The following is a 23,929-nucleotide window of genomic DNA, read 5'->3' as shown; positions in this document are numbered from 1 at the left end:
CTTCCTTCCTTCTTGGCTGAAGGGGCACAAGTCCCTGGGCCAGGAGGAAGGGGGAAAGAGAAGGTGGGAAAGTGTTTGAGACAAATTGCCAACCTTTAATTTTGCTTATGACTGCCTTTGTCTTGCTAGAAAGTGGGGCAACATGTCCATAAACAGTGCAAGCGGGGGCCTTGCTGTCTTTCATTTGTGGGAAAAGAGGGCCTAACAATACCAACACATCAAAGCAATGGATTATTTTGCTCACTTAAAAAAATATATTTGGGGGAAGATTTTGCCTCTAAATACTCCAAGTATACTATTTTACTCCTGGTTTTTCTTACAAGATGGTATAATATGAAAGTCAATTTTAATAGGTTAAAAAAATTTCTTCGTATTCATATCACCTTAAACCACAGCTATTTTGATTTATCTGAGACCTTGCACAGTCCTTGTCCATAAACCCAGATAATGCTTCAAGTAAAAATAACTTATGCATAATGCATTTGTCTCTAACCTAAGTAAGATGATTTTAGATTTCTGGTATCAGTGAATGTATTTATATTTCAATTTTTCCTACATTTCCATTATTCCTTTGCGTTCCCTCCCCCAAATTTGAAGTAAAAACTTTTTCTTTTTTTAAAAAGGCCAACATTTTCCCATGTCCCATTTGTTTCTTGAAATTGTACACCTCGCAGTAGGACAGATCCTTCTACTGTCACCCTGTCCCTCCTCCCATTCCAGTGGTGTGTTTCCTGTGTCTAATGGTGGCCAGGATCCAACTGGCCTGAGAAGTTCACCTCAGTGTAAAATTTGTCTTTATAACTTAACTACAGTAGTTCTCCCTTTATCTGTGGTTTCACTTTCCACAGTTTCATTTATCTGTGGTCACTTATGGTATGAAAATATTAAATGGAAAATTCCCAAAATAAACAATTTGTAAGTTTTAAATTGTGTGCTGCTCTGAATAGCATGATGAAGTCTCGCGTTATCTGACATCGTCCTGCTCGGCTGCCCAGGATTTGAATCATCCCTTTATCCAGGGTCTCCAAGCTGTAGACCTTCCTCTCACCCCATTAGTCCCTGACCATCTCTTGGGACATCTCAGTGCTTGTGTTCAAGTAACCCTTATTTTATTTCATAATGGCCCCAAAGCACAAGAGTAGTAATGCCAGCAATTTGGATATGCCAAATAAAGCCAGGGTGACTCCTTTTTTTTTTCTTTTTTTATTTATTTTTTGTATTTTTCTGAAGTTGGAAACAGGGAGGCAGTCAGACAGACTCCTGCATGCGCCCGACCGGGATCCACCCGGCCCGCCAACCAGGGGGCGATGCTCTGCCCATCTTGGAGCGTCGCTCTGCCGCAACCAGAGCCATTCTAGCGCCTGAGGCAGAGGCCATGGAGCCATCCTCAGTGCCCGGGCCAACTTTGCTCCAATGGAGCCTTGGCTGCGGGAGAGGAAGAGAGAGACAGAGAGGAAGGAGAGGGGGAGGGGTGGAGAAGCAGATAGGCGCTTCTCCTGTATGCCCTGGCCAGGAATCGAACCCAGGACTCCTGCTCACCAGGCCAACACTCTACCACTGAGCCAACCAGCCAGGGCTAGGGTGATTCCTTTAAGTGAAAGTGTGAGTATAGTATAAAATATTTTGAGAGAGAAACCACATTTGCATAAATTTTATTACAGTATATTATTATAATTATTCTATTTTATTATTAGTTATTATTATTGTAATTATTCTATTTTATTATTAGTTATTGTTAGTAATCTCTTACTGTACCTAATATATAAATTAAACTATCATTGGCATGTATGTATAGGAAAAAACATAGTAGATATAGGGTTAGGACTATCTGTGGTGTCAGGTATTGACTGGGGGTCTTGGGCAGTATCCCTGTGGATAAGAGGAAACTACTGTATTCACTGTGTGCTATCATCTGTCAAATGATGATATTAATACCTTTCTTTTTTTTTTTTTACAGAGAGAGAGTCAGAGAGAGGGATAGACAGGGACAGACAGACAGGAACAGAGAGATGAGAAGCATCAATCATTAGTTTTTCGTTGCTCATTGTGACACCTTAGTTGTTCATTGATTGCTTTCTCATATGTGCCTTGACCATGGGCCTTCAGCAGACCGAGTAACCCCTTGCTTGAGCCAGCGACCTTGGGTCCAAGCTGGTGAGCTTTTGCTCAAACCAGATGAGCCTGCACTCAAGCTGGCAACCTCGGGGTCTCAAACCTGGGTCCTCGGCATCCCAGTCTGACGCTCTATCCACTGTGCCACCACCTGGTCAGGCTATTAATACCTTTCTGAGAGGATTGTTTTGAAGAGTAAATGAGAGAAAGGATTTTACATTATGCACCTATTTAGAACATTGGAAAAATGGTAATTTCATTATATCTCTAGTGCTGCCATGACAAATTACCATGAACTAGATGGCTTAAAACAACAGAAATTAGGCCCTGTCTTGTCTCTCAGTGGATAGAGCTTTGACCGGCATATGGATGTCCTAGGTTCAATTCTTGGGCAGGGCACACAGAAGTGACCATCTGCTTCTTCACCTCTCTCTTTCCCTCTCTTTCCCTGCTCCCCTCCCACAGCCAGCGGCTCGATTGCTTTAGGCATGGCCCTGGGCACTGAGGATAGCTCAGTTGGTCTGAGCATGTCAGCCTCAGGTGTTAAAATAGCTCAGTACTAGAGTATTGGCCCCAGAAGGGGTTGCCGGGTAGATCCTGGCTGGGGCACATGCAGGAGTCTGCCTCATTCTCTCCCCTCCTCTCACCTAAAACAAAACAAAACAAAACAGAAATTTATTATCTCATAGTTTAGGAGATCAATAGTCTGAAATGAAGGTGTTGGCAGGATTAGTTCCTTCTGGAGTCTTTTTTTTTTTAAGTTTTTTTTATTTTTTATTTTATTTTAAAAAATTTTTTTTAAATTCATTTTAGAAAGGAGAGAGAGAGAGAGAGAGAGAAGAGAGAGAGAAGGGGGGAGGAGCAGGAAGCATCAACTCCCATATGTGCCTTGACCAGGCAAGCCCAGGGTTTTGAACCAGCGACCTCAGCATTTCCAGGTTGACGCTTTATCCACTGCGCCACCACAGGTCAGGCCCTTCTGGAGTCTTTGAGTAGGAATCTGTTCCATGCCTATTGCCCAGCTTTTGGTGGTTGCTTGCTATTTCTTGGCTTGTAGCTGCATCACTTCAATTTCTGCCTCTGTCACAGCATGAGCTTCTTCCTTCTGTATGTGTCTCTGTACTGTCTTCACAAGGACACAGGATTTAGGGCCCACCTGAATCCAGTATGACCTACTTTTAACTGATTAGATCTACAAAGACTCTGTTTCCAAGTGAGGTACATTCTGAGGTTCTGGGTGGACATAAATTTGGGGGGGGGTGTGCTATTCAACCCCCTACAGTAACCATCATTATGGAAGCATGAAATACCATGACCTATTGCTCTCCTCTGTATTAACAGTTTTGCAGAGTGTCAAGGAGACCTTAGACCAGGGGTAGTCAACCTTTTTATACCTATTGCCCACTTTTGTATCTCTGTTAGTAGTAAAATTTTCTAACCGCCCACTGATTCCACAGTAATGGTGATTTATAAAGTAGGGAAGTAACTTTACTTTATAAAATTTATAAAGCAGAGTTAAAGCATATAATAATAATTACTTACCAAGTACTTTATGTTGGATTTTCAGTAAGTTTGGCAGAATAAATCTTTATAAAACAACTTACTATAGTTAAATCTATCTTTTTATTTATACTTTGGTTGCTCCGCTACCTCCCACCATGAAAGCTGGAATGCCCACTAGTGGGCGGTAGGGACCAGGTTGATTACCACTGGTTTAGACTGTCCCCAGCATTCCTGAAAGAAACATGCTTTCTCTTGCATTATAAATTTCTCTGTCTGTAATGCAGTCCAAGGCAGTTCACACGTCTTCTCATTTCCTTCTCTGTGAAACAGGAGTTAACCCAGCAACCAACAAGTATTGATTGACTCTCTACATCAGTGGTCCCCAACTTTTTTTGGGCCACGGACTGGTTTAATGTCAGAAAATATTTTCACAGACTGGCCTTTAGGGTGGGATGGATAAATGTATCATGTGACTGAGACAAGAGTCAAGAGTGAGTCTTAGATGAATATAACAGAGGGAATCTGGTCATTTTTAAAAAATAAAACATCGTTCAGACTTAAATATAAATAAAACGGAAATAATGTAAGTTATTTATTCTTTCTTTGTGGACCGGTACCAAATGGCCCTCCGGACTAGTATTGGTCCGTGGCCCAGGGGTTGGGGACCACTGCTCTACATGATACCTGTGGCACCCAATAATGACAAAGAATTGTCTTTGAGATTACTTATGAATGTGGGGAGATCTACCATGATTTTGGAGCTTTTCGGTTGGGCATACTTAATTCTCAGATGACCTCATAAATGAAACCTTGACCCAGAGAAGGAAAATAAACTCTTGTAAACTATTGGCCCTTGTAAGAGAGACAATGTCACAGTTAGACTAGATACTTCGAGTGGGTGTCTATCTACTAAGGTGATGTTTCTCCTCCCCGGCTCTTCACAAAGATTGGAAGAAAAGATTGGGAAGGAGGGAGACAGGAGGAAAGTAGCAGGTTTATTTACAGAATGATAGAAGCAGACTTCACGGTTGTTTGGTGGTGAATGTTTTCTTAGCTCCCAAAGGATCCTACATTCTTATTTCCAGGTCTTGGCAAGATTATTTGTTCTTGGGGAGTGACCAGGTTCCATTGCTGCACCATGCTACGCATTAAAGCCACAGAACACACTGTTAGGTCCTTGTTCTCAGCACAAAAGCCTCTGTGTTCATGTAATTCTTCTCCTTTTGAATCCCCAGGGAGAGAAGCGCTACACCTCATTCACTTACCTGCTACAAGTAACGTGGCAGAGAATTCTTCACCTGAGACTTCAGTGCACAAGTTTTCTGTGAACTTATCGTCATCACTGTCACCTGTGATCCCAGGGTTTCCTCTGATGATCAACTCCAGTCCCCTCACTAAAGCCTTCAGGGTGAACCGGCTGTCAGGCACTGACTTTGAGGTAAGTATGTACCATCTTACTCCCAATAGGAGTGTCTGCAAAGAGGAGTCCTGAAGCAAAGAGGCCCACGGGATTTGAGATCAGTGATCATTTCCTTCTCTTTCCCTACTTTAATCTCCCCCTTGTAAGATCTGGAAGTCCTGTTTAGGGTGTGCTAGCCTTTGAAACTTTTTACTCCATTTAATCCAGTCCAGTTGAACACTGTGCTCAACTTGTTACAAATAAAAGGCTCGTTTCGTGTTGCCAACCGTCCTCACATGCTATCAGGTGTAAGGTGTGCTGACAGTTACTGAATTCTTTGGGTGGGATAGTTTGAGTATTGAGCTTCTTAAAGGCCTGGCCCTGATGAACCAGTCTGGTAATTTTGTTTTTCTAGGCTTCTGTGATCTTTCAGAAGGAAATCTATGAGGGTCCTTGTTTGATATGAAAGAACATGCCCTTAGTAAAAATATAAGCCTAACTGTCCAGCCCTACTGTGTATTTCCTTTTGGGTAATTCCACCCCACCCACTCACACTGAAGAGCTATGGTACCACAGCTCTGTTTCCTGGTTATTTGAGTCTTTCTGAAGTTGTCACTCTTTCTTAGGCAGGACAAACCTGTCCATTACATGTTTCCCACTGGTAACCTTGGAGGTCTTCAAGGATATTTTTAGGGTCCAGGTGTCTTGTATGTTATCCCTACTTGTATGTTATCTCTAACCCCCACCTAGTTCTCAGATGGCATAGGACTCTCCTATGGTTACCGCTAGCCTTGCCCCTGGTACCGCCTGCCATTGTCCTAGGGTTCCAGTGGAAACCAATGGGCTCAACTTGCTTTGTCTAAGCTTGGTTGCCTCCCTGAAGTAAATTCTAGGTGTTCTTAAAACCAACTGATCACTAAAGTCATTGTGGAATCCATGAGCACAGGCATTTGGTATTCTCAGCACTTCAGGGGTAGACCATCAGGTATGTAAGGAACACACATTAAGACAGTCTTCACATCAACATCTAGTGTGCATTCCCAGGACCCAGATGCTGGTTCTGTGACTTATCTGCTCAATCTACTTGTTCCTTTGACATCTGGCTCCTCTTTAATAGCTGATAGTCATCTGTTCCTAGAAGCCTTACCAACTGCTTGCACTTAGAGGGCATGTAGTACATGTCAGGCATTTTTGAACAGGTTTTACATTGCTTACTCTTAATCTTTATTTGCATTATTTTATTTGTATTATTTCATTATTTTATTTGTATTATTACCCCCTTTTTACAGATGAGAAAAATCAAGCAAAATTTAAAAGACAGGTTAAATAGCTTGCCCTGGGTAGAATAAGCTATTAGGTAGCTGAGCTAAAATTGGAACCCAGGCCACATGACTTCAGAGCTCTCATCGTTTTGTTAACTAGTTTCATTGAGATATAATTCACACAGCATACAGTTCAACCATTTAAATGTACAGTTCAGTGATTTTTACTATATTCACAGACCACCATTACAATCTCATTTTAGAACATTTCTATCAGTTTGAAATGAAATCTCAAATCCATTGGCAGTCATTCCTCTGCCCCTATGTGGTTCTCAGTCCCTGACAACCACTAATCCATTTTCTAAATTAATGTATTTGCCTATTCTGGACACCTCATATAAATGGGATCATATTGTATGTGGTCTATAATGACTGGCTTCTTCCCACTGAGCATAAAGTTTCAAGGACCACACACTTTGTAGCATGGTTCAGTATTTCAGTCATGTTTCAGGCTGAGTAATAGTCCACTGTATGGAGATACCACATTTGTCTATCTGTTCATCAGTCAACAGGTATTGGGTTGTTTCCACTTGTAAGCTCTCACTCTCAGACTCTATAGTCGACAGCCTTTAATGATGATGACAGCCATGCTGCTTCAAATTCGCAGTTTACAAAGTACATCCATATCCTGATTTCTTAAATCACTGATATTTCTAACACTGATATTATTACTATTTAATTTTATTTAAAATTTCTATTTTAGAAAGAAGGTAACAAAGAGACAGCAACTTCCATTAATATTTCCAAGATCATATGGCCATAAAGGATAAAATAAGTACTTAACCCAGGTCATCTGACTCCCAGTCTTAGGCTCTTTTCTTCTACATTGCCATGTACATCTGTAGCTGTTTGGATGAGTACCCAAGTCCTTCTCTGTGGGACACGCCCTTCCCACATGCCATACAATTCAAATAGGGCCATCAGTCAAGGAAGAATTCCAGCCTGTTTCTGACCCCTAAAAATGGTGACTTTCTTAGCCCCTCAACTGATCTAAGCTCAAGTATTCAGCATATTCTCTTAGCACTGATGTCCTCCTAGACACAGCCCACAGCTGATAAAGACCCTGTGTTGATATTAGGATGGGCCACAGGCCTACAAATTCTAAAGCTTTTTTAAAGAATTGGCTGTTTTTGTCCTGACCTGTGGTGGCACTGTGGATAAAGCATCAACCTGGAACACTGAGGTTGAAACTCCAGCCTTGCCTGGTAAAGGCACATATGAGAAGCAACTACTGTGAGTTGATGCTTCTCACTCCTAGCAACTACTGTGAGTTGATGCTTCTCTCTCTCCCTCCTCTCTCTAAAATCAAAAAGTAAATTCTTTAAAAAAAAAAAAAGAATTGGTTGCTTTTGGGGTTTGCTCCAGTCAAGATATTAGAGTAGGTAAATGCGATGCTCACCTCCTTTCATGACCAAATCAAATCACATTAAATTATACCGCAATCAACTTGAAGAACCATTTGATGACTAGCTGAATGGAAGTCCTATTAGAAGCCACATCAAGACCAGCAGGAGGGATGGAGATGTAGAATGGGCTGTTCCCACATCCACATGTGGTAATTGAGAATTAGGAAAGATATCTCAGCTGCAGAGGTCCCCCTGAGGAGCAAGAGACCCCAGCTCCACACTGGGCTCACCAGCTCAGGGCTCCAAGTGCCATAAAGAGGAGTCCCCACAACAGTTTGCTATGAAAATCAGTGGGGATTCCTCTGGTGGGACAGAGGGCTCATTTGCCCACTAACACTCACCCTAAGCTCCAGCAAAGGGACAACAGTTTCAAAAGTGGCCAGAGACATAGAGAAAAAACTGAATTGTGAGGCTTCAGGACAAGGGCTGCCATTGTTCCTGTGGTGAGCTGTCCCCCCACACAACTTAAAGGCGCAAGTGGGTGTCAAATCTGAATTTACGTTAAAATGCTGAACACTGATCACTCCGTCCTGGTGGCTCCCTGAGACCCTGCTCCACCCAGTTTGCACACCACCTTTGGTTCTTCCAGTGGCTGTGTCTCACAGGCAGCCAGTCTCAGTTCACATTATATACTTTAAAATTCTCCAAAATCCATAGGCCCCAGGCAGGTGGAAGCTGACCTCAGCATGCCCCGTGCCTCTTGCTAAGTTGCCTAAATCCAAGCACTGGTGGTAAGGGGTCTTGGATTGCAGTGGGGCCTGTGGCCCCAGCATAAGCAGCTGCAAACCACAGATTCTCTGTGTCTCCTACCAGGTAGCTCCAGGCCAGGCACTGGTAAGCTGACCTTGGCCTGCAATAGACCCCCTTCCAAGAGGTCCCAGAAGCAACACACCCAGTGGCTGGCTTCAGGCCACAACAGAGCACCATCTGATTAGCTCCACAAATAGCACACCTAAAGCGTGGTCTCAGCAGGTACCAGAGCCCCACTGAGATGAACCTCATTCTTTGAGTTCAGCTCCCTGCACAAAAACTCCTCCCCTCTGTGGCCTGTCCTCACAGAAACTCAGCTTGAGGATCAACCCCACACACTGATGTACCAATAGGAAAGCTCAATTGCAACAGGCGGGCACATATAACCTACACATGGGATACTCTTGGAGCACCCAGCTCAGGTGGCTAGTGAAACTGTGCCACTGAGACCCACAGAACACCTACTACATAAAGCTACACTGCTAAGACTGGGAGGCATAGCAGATCTACCTAATACATAGAAACAAACACAGAGATAGACAGCCAAAATGAGGAGACAAAGAAATATGTCCCAAATAAAAGAACAGGAGAAAACTCCAGAAAAATAACTAAACAAAATGAAAGCAAACAATCTACCAGGTATAGAATTCAAAATATTGTTAATAAGGTTGTTCAATGAACTTAGAAAAAGAATAGATGAACTCAGTGAGAACTTCAACAAAGAGATAGTATACAAAAACAGAACAGAAACCAGAAATAAAAGAACTAGTCAGAAGTAAAGAATATAATAACTGAAATGAAAAGTAAAATACAAGGAATCAACAGCAGATGGGATGAAGCAGGGGCTCAAATCAGTGATTTGAAAGACAAGGTAAGGAAAAACAACCAATCAAAACAGCAAATAAATAATTTTTTAAAAAACGAAGATATCCCTGGCCATGTGGCTCAGTAGGTAGAGTGTCATCTTGACAAGCCAAGGTTGCAGGTCAGGGCACATATGAGAAGCAACTAATGAGTACACAACTAAATGGCACATAGGAAAAGCAACCAATGATTGCATAACTAACTGGAACAACTAAAGTGGACAAAAGGGTTGATGTTTCTTTCTCTCACCTCCTCTCTCTCTCTCTCTCTCTTTCTCAAATCAATGAAAAAATTAAAGTAAAAAAATGAGGATAATTTAAGGGACCTCTGGAACAATATAAAATATACCAATGTTTACAACATTGAGATACCAGAAAGAAGAGAGAATGCAAAAGAATAAAAAACTATTTGAAGAAATAATGATAGCAATTTTTTCTAACTTGGCGAAGGAAATAGACACACAAGTCCAATAAGTGCAGAGAGTCTCAAAGAAGATGAATCCAAAGAGAGCCACACCAAGACACATCATAATTAAAATGCCAAAGGTTAAAGACAGAGAGAATCTAATAGCAGTAAGAGAAAAGCAATTAGTTCCCTACAAGAGAGCTTCTATCAGATTGTCAGCTGATTTCTGAACAGAAACTTTGTAAGCCAGAAGAGACTGGCATGAAATATTCAAAGTGATGAAAAGCAAGGACCTACAACCAAGATTACCCTACCTAGCAAGGTTATCATTTAGAATCAAAGGGGAGACACAGAGTTTCTCAGACAAGAAAAAGTTGAAGGAGTTCATCACCACCAAAACAGTATTATAATAAATGGTAAAGTGACTTCTTTCAGAAGAAGAAGGGGGTAGGGGAGAAGAACATAAATATGAATAATAAAATGGCAGTAATTACATACCTATCAATAAGCACTTTAAATGTAACTGAATTAAGTGCTCTAATTAAGAGACATAGGATGGATAAATGGATAAAGAAACAGTCCAGATGCATATGTTATTTAAAAAGGATCTATTTCTCACTTGACCAGGCAGTGGCAGAGTGGATAGAGCGTTGGACTGGGACACAGAGGACCCAGGTTTAAAACCCTGAGGTTGCTGACTTGAGTACTGGCTCACCAGCTTAACTGCAGGGTGGCTGGCTTGAGCGTGGGATCATAGACAAGACCCCATGGCCGCTGGCTTGAGCTCAAAGGTCACTGGCTTGAGCAAGGGATCACTCACTCTGCTGAAGCCCCCTGATGAAGGCGCATATGAAAAAGCAATCAATGAGCAACTCAAGAGATTAAGGAGCCACAACGAAGAATTGATGCTTCTCATCTCTCTCCCTTTCTGTCTGTCTGTCCCTATCTGTCTCTCTCTCTGTTTCTGCCACACAAAAAAAGGGCCCATTTTTTATCAAAAGATACACAGAGACTGAAAGTAAAGGAATGGAAAAATATATTTCATGCAACTAAAAACAAACAAAATGTTGGGGTAGTAATACTTATATCAGACAAAATAGGCTTTAAGCAAAGATAAAGAAGGACATACATAATGATAAATGGATTAATCCAACAGGAGGATATAACCCTTGTAAACATTTATGCATTCAGCATAGGAGCATCTAAATGTATAAAGCAGATTTTTTGATGGACATAAAGGGAGAAATCAACAATAATATTCATAGTAGGGGATTTTTGTACCTTATTGACATCAATGAATAGATCTTCCTGACAGAAAATAACTAAGGAACTAGTGACATTAAATGACATGTTAGATAAGATGGGTTTAATTGGTATCTTCATAGCATTTCAGCCAAAACAGCAGAATATACATTTTTTTCAAGTGCACAAAAAACATTTTCTAGGATAGACCACATGTTAGGACACAAAACAAGTCCCAATAAACGTAAGATAATTGAAATTATACCAAACATCTTCTCTGATCATAATGATATGAAACTAGAAATTAATTACAAGAAGAAAACTGAAAAACACACAAACACATGGAGACTAAATAACATGGTACTAACAATGAATGGGCTAACAATGAGATCAAGAAAGAAATAAAAAATACCTTGAGAAAAAAAAGTAAAAAAATAAAAACACAACCTCAAATCTGTGGAACACAGTGAAAGAAGTTCAAAGAGGTAAATTTATAGCAATACAGGCCTACCTCAAGAAATGAGGAAAATTTCAAATAAATAATCTAACCTTGTACCTAAAGGAACTAAAAAAAGAACAACAATGTTTAAAGTGAGTAAAAGGGAGGAGATAATAAATATCACAGCAGAAACAAAATAGTCTTTAAAAACAATACAAAAAACAAAACAAATCAAGAGCTGGTTCTTAGTAAAGATAAATGAGACTGATAAACCTTTAACCAGACTCATCAAGAAAAAAAGGAGAGAGGATCCAAAACTTAAGTCAGAAATGAAAGAGGAGAACAATTGACACCACAGAAATACAAAGGGTTATAAAAAAGTGTTACAAACAACTATACACCAACAAATTGGACAATCTAGAAGAAATGGGTAAATTCCTAGAAACATATAATCTTACAAAACTAAATGGAGAAGAAACAGAAAATCTGAACAGAGTAATCACAACTAATGAAATCGAAGCAGTAACTTAAAAACTCCCAACAAACAAAAGTCCTGGACCTGATGGCTTCATAGGTAAATTTTACCAAACATTTAAAGAAGAACTTATACCTATCCTTCTCAAACTAGTCCAAAAAATTTAAGAAGAGGGCAGACTCCCAAGCTCATTTATAAGGCCAGCATTATCCTAATTCCAAAACCAGATAAAGACACTACAAAAAAAAACCCCAAACAACAACAACAACAACAAAATTATAGGCCAATATCCCTGATGGACATTAATGCAAAATTCCTCAACAGAATATGAGCAAACATAATTCAGCAATACATTAAGAGATCATACATCATGATCAAGTGGGATTTATTCTGGATATGCAAGATTGGTACAATATCTGCAAATCTATTAATGTAGTATACCACATAAACAAAAGAAATAATAATAATCATATGCTCATATCAATAGATGCAGAAAAAGCATATGTCAAATTCTAGCACCTATTTATGATAAAAACTCTCAGCAAAGTGGGAATAGAGAGGGAACATGCTATCATATATAATAAAGGCTATATGTGACAAATTATAACATCACACTCACCAGTGAAAAGCTAAAGCCTTTTACTTAAGATAAAACAAAACAAAACAAGAAAAGGATGTTCACTTTCACCACTTTTATTCAACATAGTATTGAAATTCCTGGCCACAACAATCAGAGAAAAAGAAATAAAGTGTATTCAAATTGGGAAGGAAGACATAAAACTGTCATTATTTGCTGATGACAATATTTTATATAGAGAACCCTAAGGATTCCACAAAAAACTATTAGAATTGATAAATCGGTAAAGTATCAAGATACAAAATTATTGTTCAGAAATAGATTGCTTTTTTATACACCAATAATGAACTATCAGAAGGGAAATCAAGAAAGCAATTTCACATACAATTGCATTTAAAAAATCTAGAAATAATTTACCAATGAGATAAAAAACATGTTCTTGGAAATTGTAAGACCTTGACAAAAGAAATCAATGAAGATACAAATAAATGGAAGCATATATTGTGCTCACAGAAAAGAAGACTTAACATCATTAAAATGTCCATACTAGGCCCTGGCCGGTTGGCTCAGCGGTAGAGCGTCGGCCTAGCGTGCGGAGGACCCGGGTTCGATTCCCGGCCAGGGCACACAGGAGAAGCGCCCATTTGCCTCTCCACCCCTCCGCCACGCTTTCCTCTCTGTCTCTCTCTTCCCCTCCCGCAGCTAAGGCTCCATTGGAGCAAAGATGGCCCGGGCGCTGGGGATGGCTCTGTGGCCTCTGCCTCAGGCGCTAGAGTGGCTCTGGTCGCAACATGGCGACACCCCGGAGGGGCAGAGCATCGCCCCCTGGTGGGCAGAGCGTCGCCCCATGGTGGGCGTGCCGGGTGGATCCCGGTCGGGCGCATGCGGGAGTCTGTCTGACTGTCTCTCCGTTTCCAGCTTCAGAAAAATGAAAAAAAAAAAAAAAAAAATGTCCATACTACCCAAAGAAATCTATAGATTCAATACACTCCCTATGAAAATACCAATGGCATTTTTCACTGAACTAGACTAAATATTTCTATAATTTATATGAAACCATAAAATACCCCATAACCACAGCAATTTTAAGAAAGAAGAATAAAGTTAGAGGTATCACTCTACTTCATATCAAACTATAGTACAAAGTTAAAGTAATTAAAACAAAATTGTACTGGCATAAAAACAAATAAATAGATTAATATGACAAAAGAGAGAGTCCAGAAAAAAAAACACACCCATGCTTATATGGTCAATAATCTATGACAAAGGAGGCAGGAACATACAATGGGGTAAAGACAGTCTCTTTAATAACTGATGCTGGGAAAATTGGAAAGATACTTGCAAAATAAATAAAACTAGACTACTTTCTTACACTATATACAAGAATAAACTAAAAATGAATTAAATACTTAAATGTAAAACCTAAGACCATACCTCCTAGAAGAAAGCATAGGCAGTAAACTCTTTGATGTTATTCTTAGTAATATATTTTTCTGATATACCCGGTTGGGCAAGGGAGACAATAGAAAAAAATGAAGAAACAGGATTGCATTAAAATATAAAAGTTTTTGCACAACAAAGGAAACAATCAACAAAATGTAAAGACAAACTCCCAAATGGAAGAAGATATTTGCCAATGATACATCTGATAAAGTGTTAGTATTCAAAATTTATGAATAACTCATACAACTTAATACCAACCCCCCCAAACAATCCAATTTAAAAATGGGCAGAGGATCTGAATAGACATTTCTCTAAAGAAGACATAGAGATGGCCAATAAATATATGAAAAGTTACTCAATGTTACTAATCATCAGAGAAATGCAAATTAAAACCACAATGAGATACCATCCCACACATGTCAGGATGACTATTATCAATAAATCAACAAACAACATGTGTTGGTGAGGATGTGGATGGAGTAAAGGGAACCCTTGGGTACTGTTGGTGGGATTGCGAATTGGTACAGCGATAGAAAATAGTATGGAGGTTCCTCAAAAAATTAAAAATAGAACTATGTTATGACCCAGCAACACCACTTCTAGGTATTTATCCAAAGAAATTCAAAATACTGATTGGAAAGAATATATGCATCCTTATGTTCATTGCAGCATTATTACAATAGACAAGTTATTCAAGCAACCTAAGTGTTCATCAGTAGATGACCAAATATAGAATCAGTGGTACATATATGCAATGGAATATTATTCAGACATAAAAAGAATTAAATCTTACCATTTGTGACAATGTGGGTAGACTTAGGGGTATTATGTTAAGTGAAATAAGTCAGACAGAGAAAGACAAATATCATATTATTTTACTTATATGTAGAATATAAAGAACAAGACAAACAAACAAAATAGAAACAGACTCATAGATACAGAGGGTAAACTGATACTTGCCAGATGGGAGGGGTGTAGGGAGACTGAATGAAAAATGTGAAGGGATTAAGAACTACAGATTGGTGGTTACAGAATAGTCACTGAAATATAAAGTATAGCACAGGGAATATATTCAATAATATTGTAATAACTTTATGGTGTCAGATGGGATACTAGACATATTGGGGAGATCACTTTTTAAATTATATAAATATCTTCTTTTTTCTTTTCTCTTTATTGAATAAATTTGAACTTATTGTGTTAACATGGATTCAAGTGTCCCACTCAATATAACACCCTCACCCCCACCCATGTACCCCCCGTTATACCCCCTTTGCCCCTCTCTCCCTAACTTCCTCCCACCCTTTCCTCTGGGATTTGCTGTCCTGTTTTCTGTATCTATGTGTTATGTATATAGAATTTCACTAATCCATTCATCTTCTCTGATCCCATTCCCTCATCCCCCTTCCCTCTGACAGCTGTCCCTCTGCTCCCTGTGACCCTGCCTCTGCCTCTATTCCGTTCCTCAGTTCACTTTGTTCATTAGATTCCACATATAAGTGACATCATATGATATTTTTCTTTCTTTGCCTGGCTTATTTCACTTAACATAATAATCTCCAGGTCCATCCATGACATTGCAAAAGGTAAGATTTCCTTCTTTTTCATGGCCTCATAGTATTCCATTGTGTATATGTACCACTGCTTTTTAATCCACTTGTCCACTGACGGACACTTGGGCTGTTTCCACTTGGCTATTGTAAACAATAAAGATGGGGGTGCATATCTTCTTTTGAATCAGTGATTTGGTATTCTTAGGATATATTCCTAAAAGATAGATAGTGGGGTCAAAAGGCAGTTTCATTTTTAATTTTTTGAGGAAACTCCACACAGTTCTCCACAGTGGCTACACAAGTCTGCATTCCCACCAGCAGTGCAGGAGGGTTCCCCTTTCTCCACACCCTCATCAGCACTTATTGTGTGTTGTTTTGTTAATGAGTGCCATTCTGACAGGTGTGAGGTGGTATCTCACTGTGGTTTTAATTTGCATTTCTCTGGTGATTAGTGATGTTAAACTTTTTTTCAAATGTCTATTGGCCATCTATATGTCTTCTTTGGAGAAGTGTCTATTCAGGTCTTTTGCCATTTTTTATTTGGATTGTGTTGAGTTTTAAAAGTTCTTTATAAATTTTGGTTATTAACCTCGTATCAGACGTATTGGCGAATGTGTTCTCCCACTGTGTGGGTTGTATTTTTAATTTGTTAATGGTGTCTTTTGCTGTGCAAAAGATTTTTAGTTTCATATAGTCCCATTTGTTTATTTTGTACTTTACTTCACTTGCCCATGGAGATAAATCAGCAAAAATATTGCTACGAGAGCTATCGGAGAGTTTACTGCTTATGTTTTCTTCCAAGATGTTTATGATTTCGTGACTTACATTTAAGACTTTTATCCATTTTGACTTTATTTTTGTGAACAATGTAAGTTAGTGGTCTAGTTTCATTTTTTTTGCATCTACCGATCCAATTTTCCCAACACCATTTATTAAAGAGACTGTCTTTACTCCACTGTATGCTCTTAATTCCTTTTCAAATATCAATTGACCATAAAGGCGTGGGTTTATTTTTGGATTCTCTGTTCTGTTGCATTGATCTGAATGCCTGTTCTTATGCCAGTACTAGGCTGTTTTGATTACAATGGCCTTGTAGTACAACTTGATATCAGGAAGTGTGATACATCACACTTTATTCTTCATTTTCAAGATTGCTGAGGCTATTTGTGTTCTTTTTGGGTTCCATAAAATTTTTTGAAATATTTGTTCTATATCTTTGAAGTATGCCATCAGTATTTTAATAGAAACTGCATTGAATACATAGATTGCTTTGGGTAGTATAGACATTTGAATGATGTTTATTCTTCCTACCCATTAACACTGTATATGCTTCTACTTGTTTGTATCTTCCTTGATTTATTTTTTCAATGTTTTATAATTTTTCAAGTACCAGTATTTTACCTCCTTGATTAAATTTACTCCTAGGTACTTTATTTTTTGTTGTTGCAACAGTGATGGGGATTGTTTCCTTAATTTCTCTTTCTGATAGTTTCTTGTTGGTTTATAAAAATGCCACTGATCCCTGAATATTAATTTTGTATCCTACCACCTTGCCAAATTCATTTATCAGGTCTAGTAGTTTTTTGACTGAGGCTTTAGGGTTTCCTATGTACAGTTTCATGTCAGCAAATAACAATATTTTTACTTCTTCTTTTCCAGTTTAGATGCCTTTTATTTCTTCTTGTCTGATTGCTGTGGCTAGGACTTCCAGAACTATGTTGAATAAGAGTGGTGAAAGGGGGCACCCCTGCCTTCTTTCTGATCTTAAGGGGATTGCTTTTAATTTTTGCCCATTGAGTATGATGTTGGCTGTGGGTTTCTCATAGATGGCCTTTATTATGTTGGGGTATGTTCCCTGTATTTCCTCTTTCCTGAGAGTTTTGATCATAACTGGGTGCTGGATTTTATCAAATGCTTTTTCTGCATCTATTGATATAATCGTGTGATTTTTATTCTTCCTTTTGTTTATGTGATAAATCACATTTATTAATTTGCAAATATTGTACCAGCCTTGCCTCCCCAGAATAAATCCCACTTGATCATGATATATGATCTTTTTGATGTATTGTTGGATCTAGTTTGCTAATATTTTATTGAGAATTTTAGCATCTACACGTGTTCATCAGGGTTATTGGCCTATAGTTTTCTTTTTTTTTTTAGTGTCTTTATCTGTCTTTGGAATGAAGATAATGCTTGCCTCATAAAAGGAGCTTGGGAGTCATCCCTCCTCTTGAATTTTTTGAAATAGCTTGAGAAGGGTAGGTGTTAGTTTTTCTTTGAATGTTTGGTAAAATTTGCCTGTGAAGCTACCTGGTCCAGAACATTTGTTTGCTGGGAGTTTTTTGATAATTATTTCAATTTCATTCATTGTGATCAGTCTCTTTAGGTTTTCTGAGTCTTCCAGATTGAGTTTTGGAAGATTGTATATTTCTAGGAATTTATTGATTTCACCTAGGTTGTGCAATTTTTTGGCATAGCAATCTTCATAGTATCTTCTCACAATCCTTTGTTTTTCTGCAGTGTCAGTTGTTACTTCACTTTCATTTCTAATTTTATTTATTTGAGTCCTTTCTCTTTAATTGATGAGTCTGGTTAAAGGCTCCTCAATCTTGTTTACCTTTTCAAAGAATCAGCTCTTGGTTTCATTGATCTTCTATATTGTTTTTTTAGCATCTATTGTCATTTATTTTCACTCTGATCTTTATTATTTCCTCCTTTCTATTTTCTCTGGGCTTTATTTGTTGTTCTTTTTCCAGTTCTTTTAGGTATAGGATTAAGTTGTTTATTTGAGGTTTTCCTTGCTTTCTAAGGCATGCTTGTAATGCAACTTTCATCTCAGGACTGCTTTTGCCATGTCCCATAGATTTTGAGTTGTTGTATGTTCATTTTCATTTGTTTCTAGGAAAATTTTTATTTATTTCTTGAACTCATTGTTAACCCATTTGTTCAATATTTAATAACATGCTTTTAAGTCTCCAAGTGTTTGAATGATTTTTCAGTTTTTCTATTGTAGTGATTTCTAGTTTCACGCCATTGTGATCAGAGAAGATGGTTGATATGATTTCAATCTTCTTAAATTTACTGAGACTTGTTATGTGTCCTAACATGTGGTCTATCCTAGAGAATGTACCATGAGCACTTGAAAAGAATGTATATTCTGCTTTCTTGGAGTAAAAGGTTCTGAAGATATCAAATTTAGTTGTTTTAGTATGTCATTTAAAGGCCATTGTTTCTTTGTTAATTTTCTTTTTAGAGGATTTACACATTGATGTTAATGGGGTATTAAAAATCCCCTACTATTACAGTATTGCTGTCAATCTTGCCTTTTATATCCATCAAAATCTGCCTTATATATTTAGGTGCTCTTATATTAGGTTCATAAATATTTACAATGGTCATATACTCCTGTTGGATTGCTCCCTTTATCATTATGTGTTGACATTATTTATTCATTATTAAAATCTTTGTTTCAAAGTCTATTTTGTCAGATATAAATATTGCTACACCAGCTTTTTTTTTCTTCATTTCTTTTTGCATGAAATACTTTTTTTCATATCTTCACTTTCAGTCTATGTGTGTCCTTTGTTCTGAGGTGGGTCTCTTGTAGACAGCATATGTATGGGTCCTGTTTTCTTATCCATGCAGCTACCCTATGTCTTTTGACTGAAGCATTTAATCCATTTACATTTAAGGTTATTATTGATATGTACTTATTTATTGCCATTTTATCCTTTAGATCTTCAATCCTCTTTTTCTCTATTTTTTTTTCCTTTGCTCTTTTTACAGCTGACCCCTTAACATTTCTTCCAGTACTGGTTTGGTTGTAATAAATTCCTTGAGTGTTTTTTTTCTTTTTCTTTTTTGTCTGAGAAGTTTTTAAATTCTCCTTCAAATTTAAATGATAGCCTTGCTGGATAAAGTAGTCTTGGTTGTAGGTTCTTGTTTTGCATCACTTTGAATATATCTTGCCAATCCCTTCTGGCCTCAAGTGTTTCTGTTAAGAAGTCAGATGTCATTCTGTAGGTGATTAACTGCTTTTCTCTTGCAGCTTTTAGTATTTTTCCTTTGTTTCTTAACATTGGCATTTTAATTATGATGTGTCTGGTGTATGTCTTCTTGGGTTCCTCTTTAGTGGGACTCTCTGTGCTTCTTGCACTTGTGTAACTTTTTCCTTCATCAATTTAGGGAAATTTTCAGGTATGATTTCTTCACACAAGTTCTCTATCCCTTGTTCTTTCTTCATGATGCGTATGTTGTTTCTCTTCATGCTGTCACAGAGGTTTCTTAGAGTTTCCTCAGTCTTTCTGAGCTTCTTTTTATTTTGCCACTCTGCTTCTGTGCTTATGTTTGTCTTGTTTTCTAAATTTTTTATTTAATCCTCTGCTTTATCCTGCCTGCTGTTGATTCCTATTAGTGCAATCTTCATTTCTGGTATTGTACTTATCATTTCAGACTGATTCTTTTTTATGATTTTAGTGTCCTTAGTGAGTTAGGGCTGTTGAGGTTAGTAATATAATATTAGTGGGACTCCCTACTTCAGAAGACTTTTGGTTATGAGCTCAGTATGGTGAGTGTTCCTCCTACTCCAGAGTATAATCCCTCACCCACTGCTGAATACTCAAATTTTATTTCTCCCCAACAAGGTGAGCAGCTGGTTGAGATTGAGTTGGGCTGACAGTCTCTCCTCTGCAGAAGTTCTTACAGCTGGTGAGACCCTGGTCTCAGGGAGGAAGACTGAGAGAGTATTCTCCTGGGACTGACTCCCCTCCCCCCCCCGAAACTGTCCAAGCCCCTCAACCAGACCCAACAATATGTTCACAGGGACCTATACTTTAAATGTCCGTGCTTCAAGCCTCTCTCCCTCCCCCCTGTGGAATATAGCCCTATAAGGCAAAATATATAGCACCCAGGCCAGTTGACTCTGAAGCTCTACTCTATCCAATGCACATGAACTGCTGTGTAGATGCTGATCACAGAAAGCAGAACTCACCTCAGCTGGGCCAGGTGTGATGAGCCCTTCCTTAGGAGATGCTACCAGCCTGGGCTGTTAGGTCCTGAACCAATGCTTTCTGCAGCTGGCCACTGGATGTGCCAGCCTTGGGCCTCCCTGGAGGGTACCTGGTGCAGACGAGTGGGAGACACTGCCCATGACTGGCCTTCAGCAACTTTCTTGGAGGCTCAAGTAATCCAGAGTTTGCAGTTGCATCTGCTGGGCCCAGGTGCGCATGGAAACACCAAACTTCACACCTAGGCTGGCTTTTACCCATGCTAGGCCTAGGGGAAGGTCTGCTTAAAAGGCCAAGATTTCCTGAGTCCCGCCTACTACATCCTCTGTCTGCTGACTGCTTATTGGGCTTGGCCACTGAAAAAACCTCTGGTAGAGTCTAAAGCCTGTGGCAATTTAGGGATTAGGAAGGGTGGTTGGTGTGTCAGTCTGAGCAAACTTTTTTCACAGATTCAGTAGGGTGTGACCCATGGAGTCCAGTGGGTATGGTCTCTGAGACCCAGAGATGTGATTTGCCTAAAGTCTAAACAGTTTCTACTGAGTCTTCCATGAGGCATAAGCACCAGTCATAGACTCAAGATGGGGGGGGGGGGGGAGAAAGCTCTAGCCTCAACGCCAGAAATTGTCACTGATGCACCCCCTGTTTTCTGGCTGACTTCCAGAATGGCCAGGTCTCCATGGGTGGGCAAGAGAAACTCCCGAGGGCAGAGCAGTTGCTTTTCCCCAGGCTGATGCTACTCAGAGGGGACTGCTCCACCCACGAAAGATGGCAACTGCAGTATTGGAGAATGACTCAGCACAAGGGCTCTGGCAGCCATACCCCATGGCCTCTCCCCCTGCACCCGCTACCCCACACTCTCCCCACACAACTCTAGTCCCCTCAGCCTTACCTCAGCCGGAGACCTAGATAAGTGGCTGTGAACAAGATTTTCTGCACTGGTGCTTTAAGATAGAGCCAGCATCTCAGAGAGCTCCGTCTCTTTCTTGCAGACAGAAACCTCGTCTCTTTTCACCGCCAAATGCTATGTGGGCACCTCTTCTAGGTGTTGGGGCTCTAGGCTGGGGCACTGTCTTATGGTTGAGGACCCTCCCCTCTCAGGGCAACCCTCCCCGCAGTGAAAGTCCCTCTGGATCCTCTGCTGCCCCTAGCTCCTGGGAGCGGGGCAGCCCTTTCTGCATCTCTGCCCTTCCTACCAGTCTCGGTGTGACTTCTTCTGTGATCCTTGTTTATAGTCTTCTCTTCATTTAACCCAAAGTTGGTTTTTCAGAATGATTGTTCTTAAATGAGGTTGTAATCCAGTTTGGTCCTGGGAGGTGGCAGTTGGAACATCTGCCTACTCCATTGCAATTTTCTCTTCGTCAGTTATATAAATATCTAACCACTATACCAGGGGTCCCCAAACTACGGCCTGCGGGCCACATGCGGCCCCCTGAGGCCATTTATCCGCCCCCCCCCCCCGCACTTCCGGAAGGGGCACCTCTTTCATTGGTGGTCAGTGAGAGGAGCACATTGACCATCTCATTAGCCAAAAGCAGGTCCATAGTTCCCATTGAAATACTGGTCAGTTTGTTGATTTAAATTTACTTGTTCTTTATTTTAAATATTGTATTTGTTCCTGTTTTTTTTTTGTTGTTGTTTTTTTTTGTTTGTTTGTTTTTTACTTTAAAATAAGATATGTGCAGTATGCATAGGGATTTGTTCATAGTTTTTTTTATAGTCCGGCCCTCCAACAGTCTGAGGGACAGTGAACTGGCCCCCTGTGTAAAAAGTTTGGGGACCCCTGCACTATACTGTACACCTGAAACTAATATATAACAATATTATATGTGTATAGTAATTTTTTAAAAATGATTGCTTTTCCCCAGAAACTACCCAAAATCATGAAACATCACCTCCAGAAAGATCTTATTCTCCAACACAAACTGCTCACAAGAGCCAGTCCCATTGCCTACTGAACATATCAGTGCCATTTCTGTGGCAGAACCTGGCTCCTACTTGGGCATCCTTGACACTCTGCAGGATGACAAGTTTGGCAATGAGGTTTTTCAGTTTCTGGTCCAAAGGTCTAGTCAGCGTTGGCCTTGGGACTCAGATGTTAGACCTTTCTGAGAGTGACCTCTGGTTTATGCCAGCTGCTAAGACTTCTGGAGGAGGTGAGGTGGCGAGAAGAGGATCAATAATAGTGATGATAATGATGATGATAATATGTGATAATAAATACTCACATTTATGGAGTATTTATTGTATGCTAGAAATTCTTCTTAACATTTTGTGAATGCATTCATTTAATCCTCATAACAACACTATAAAGTGGTATACTATTATTATTTTTGGAAGTATTTTTTATTGAATTTATTGGGCTGACATTGATGAATAAGATTACATAGTTTTCAGGTGTATGATTCTATAACACATCACCTGTATATTATATTGTGTTAAGTGGTATACTATTATTTTTGCATGTTAAAGGTGAGGAAACTGAGGCATAGAGAGGTTGAGCAACTAGCCCACGTTCACATAGCTGTGGGTGGCAGACTTGAGATTTGAGATCAGGCAGGCCGGCGCCAAGAACCCTTGCTCATAGCCCTCACACTGCGCTGGCTGGCTACTGCCCAGCAAGAGAGATGTTTGAGCCTCATTCGGCCCCGTGGCTGATCATTGTCAGGGGATTTTCCCCTGGAGCAGTACCAACAAAGACAGCCCTGCAAAGCCAGGAAGACGTGATAGCAGGCCCAGCCGGAACAAAGGCTGGGGCTCTCTGAGGTCTAGTGGAAGCCATACCGCCCCCGTTCCATTTGTCCATTTCTGAGCTGGACTCCTCTTGTTTTCATCTACTGCCACGAACACTGTGGACACTGTAAATGTGATCAGCCTTGTCTAGAAAAATCTCAAACTTATTATGCCTAAAAACAAACTAACTGTCTTTCACCAAAACTGCAGCCAGATTCCTACAACCAAATCAAGGCTTCCCCACTCCTCACAGTGGCTTTCGGAGTTCCCTCCCCTCCCTGTTCTAGTCTCCTTAGGTGTGAAACAAGGGGATGGTCTACCAAACTATGGTTGTTGTGAAGGTTAAATAAAACACTCCACAAAAGGGCTTGGCAAGAGCCTGGCAAATAAACATTTAATAAATGCTGGTAACATAAACACAACCTTTCAATCTGTGTTGATAGCAACCCAGTTCCTTTGGTTCCAAGATATAACATTTTTGGATGGTTTTTGACTGTTTTAGTTTCTTCCTCAGAGTGTTAGAGCTAGTTCCCAAGGGAAAGGAGCATCCGTAAGTAACATTGTACAAATGCATCTGCCCAAGCTTGGCATTCAGGAGGAGGTTACAGGCTCAGCAGGACCCTAGGGATAAACCAGGAAGCAGAGTGGGCTGTCCGGACAGAGGGGTTGCTCTGGTAGACGTACATTCAGTAACAGCTTTGAC

General features: G+C 39.8%; 1 protein-coding gene across 1 annotated transcript in view; it reads left to right on the top strand.

The window, feature by feature from the left end:
• Positions 1-23,929, top strand: part of CDHR3 (cadherin related family member 3) — a 257,056-nt gene that overhangs the window by 136,637 nt on the left and 96,490 nt on the right. Inside the window, exon 4 of the mRNA XM_066354381.1 lies at positions 4,851-5,053. Within this exon, the coding sequence (XP_066210478.1) occupies positions 4,851-5,053 (203 nt within the window). The remainder of the gene's footprint in view (positions 1-4,850; positions 5,054-23,929) is intronic.

Source organism: Saccopteryx leptura, chromosome 12 (genome assembly GCF_036850995.1).
Source record: "Saccopteryx leptura isolate mSacLep1 chromosome 12, mSacLep1_pri_phased_curated, whole genome shotgun sequence".
NCBI lineage: Eukaryota > Metazoa > Chordata > Mammalia > Chiroptera > Emballonuridae > Saccopteryx > Saccopteryx leptura.
This window is presented reverse-complemented; position numbering and strand designations above follow the sequence as displayed.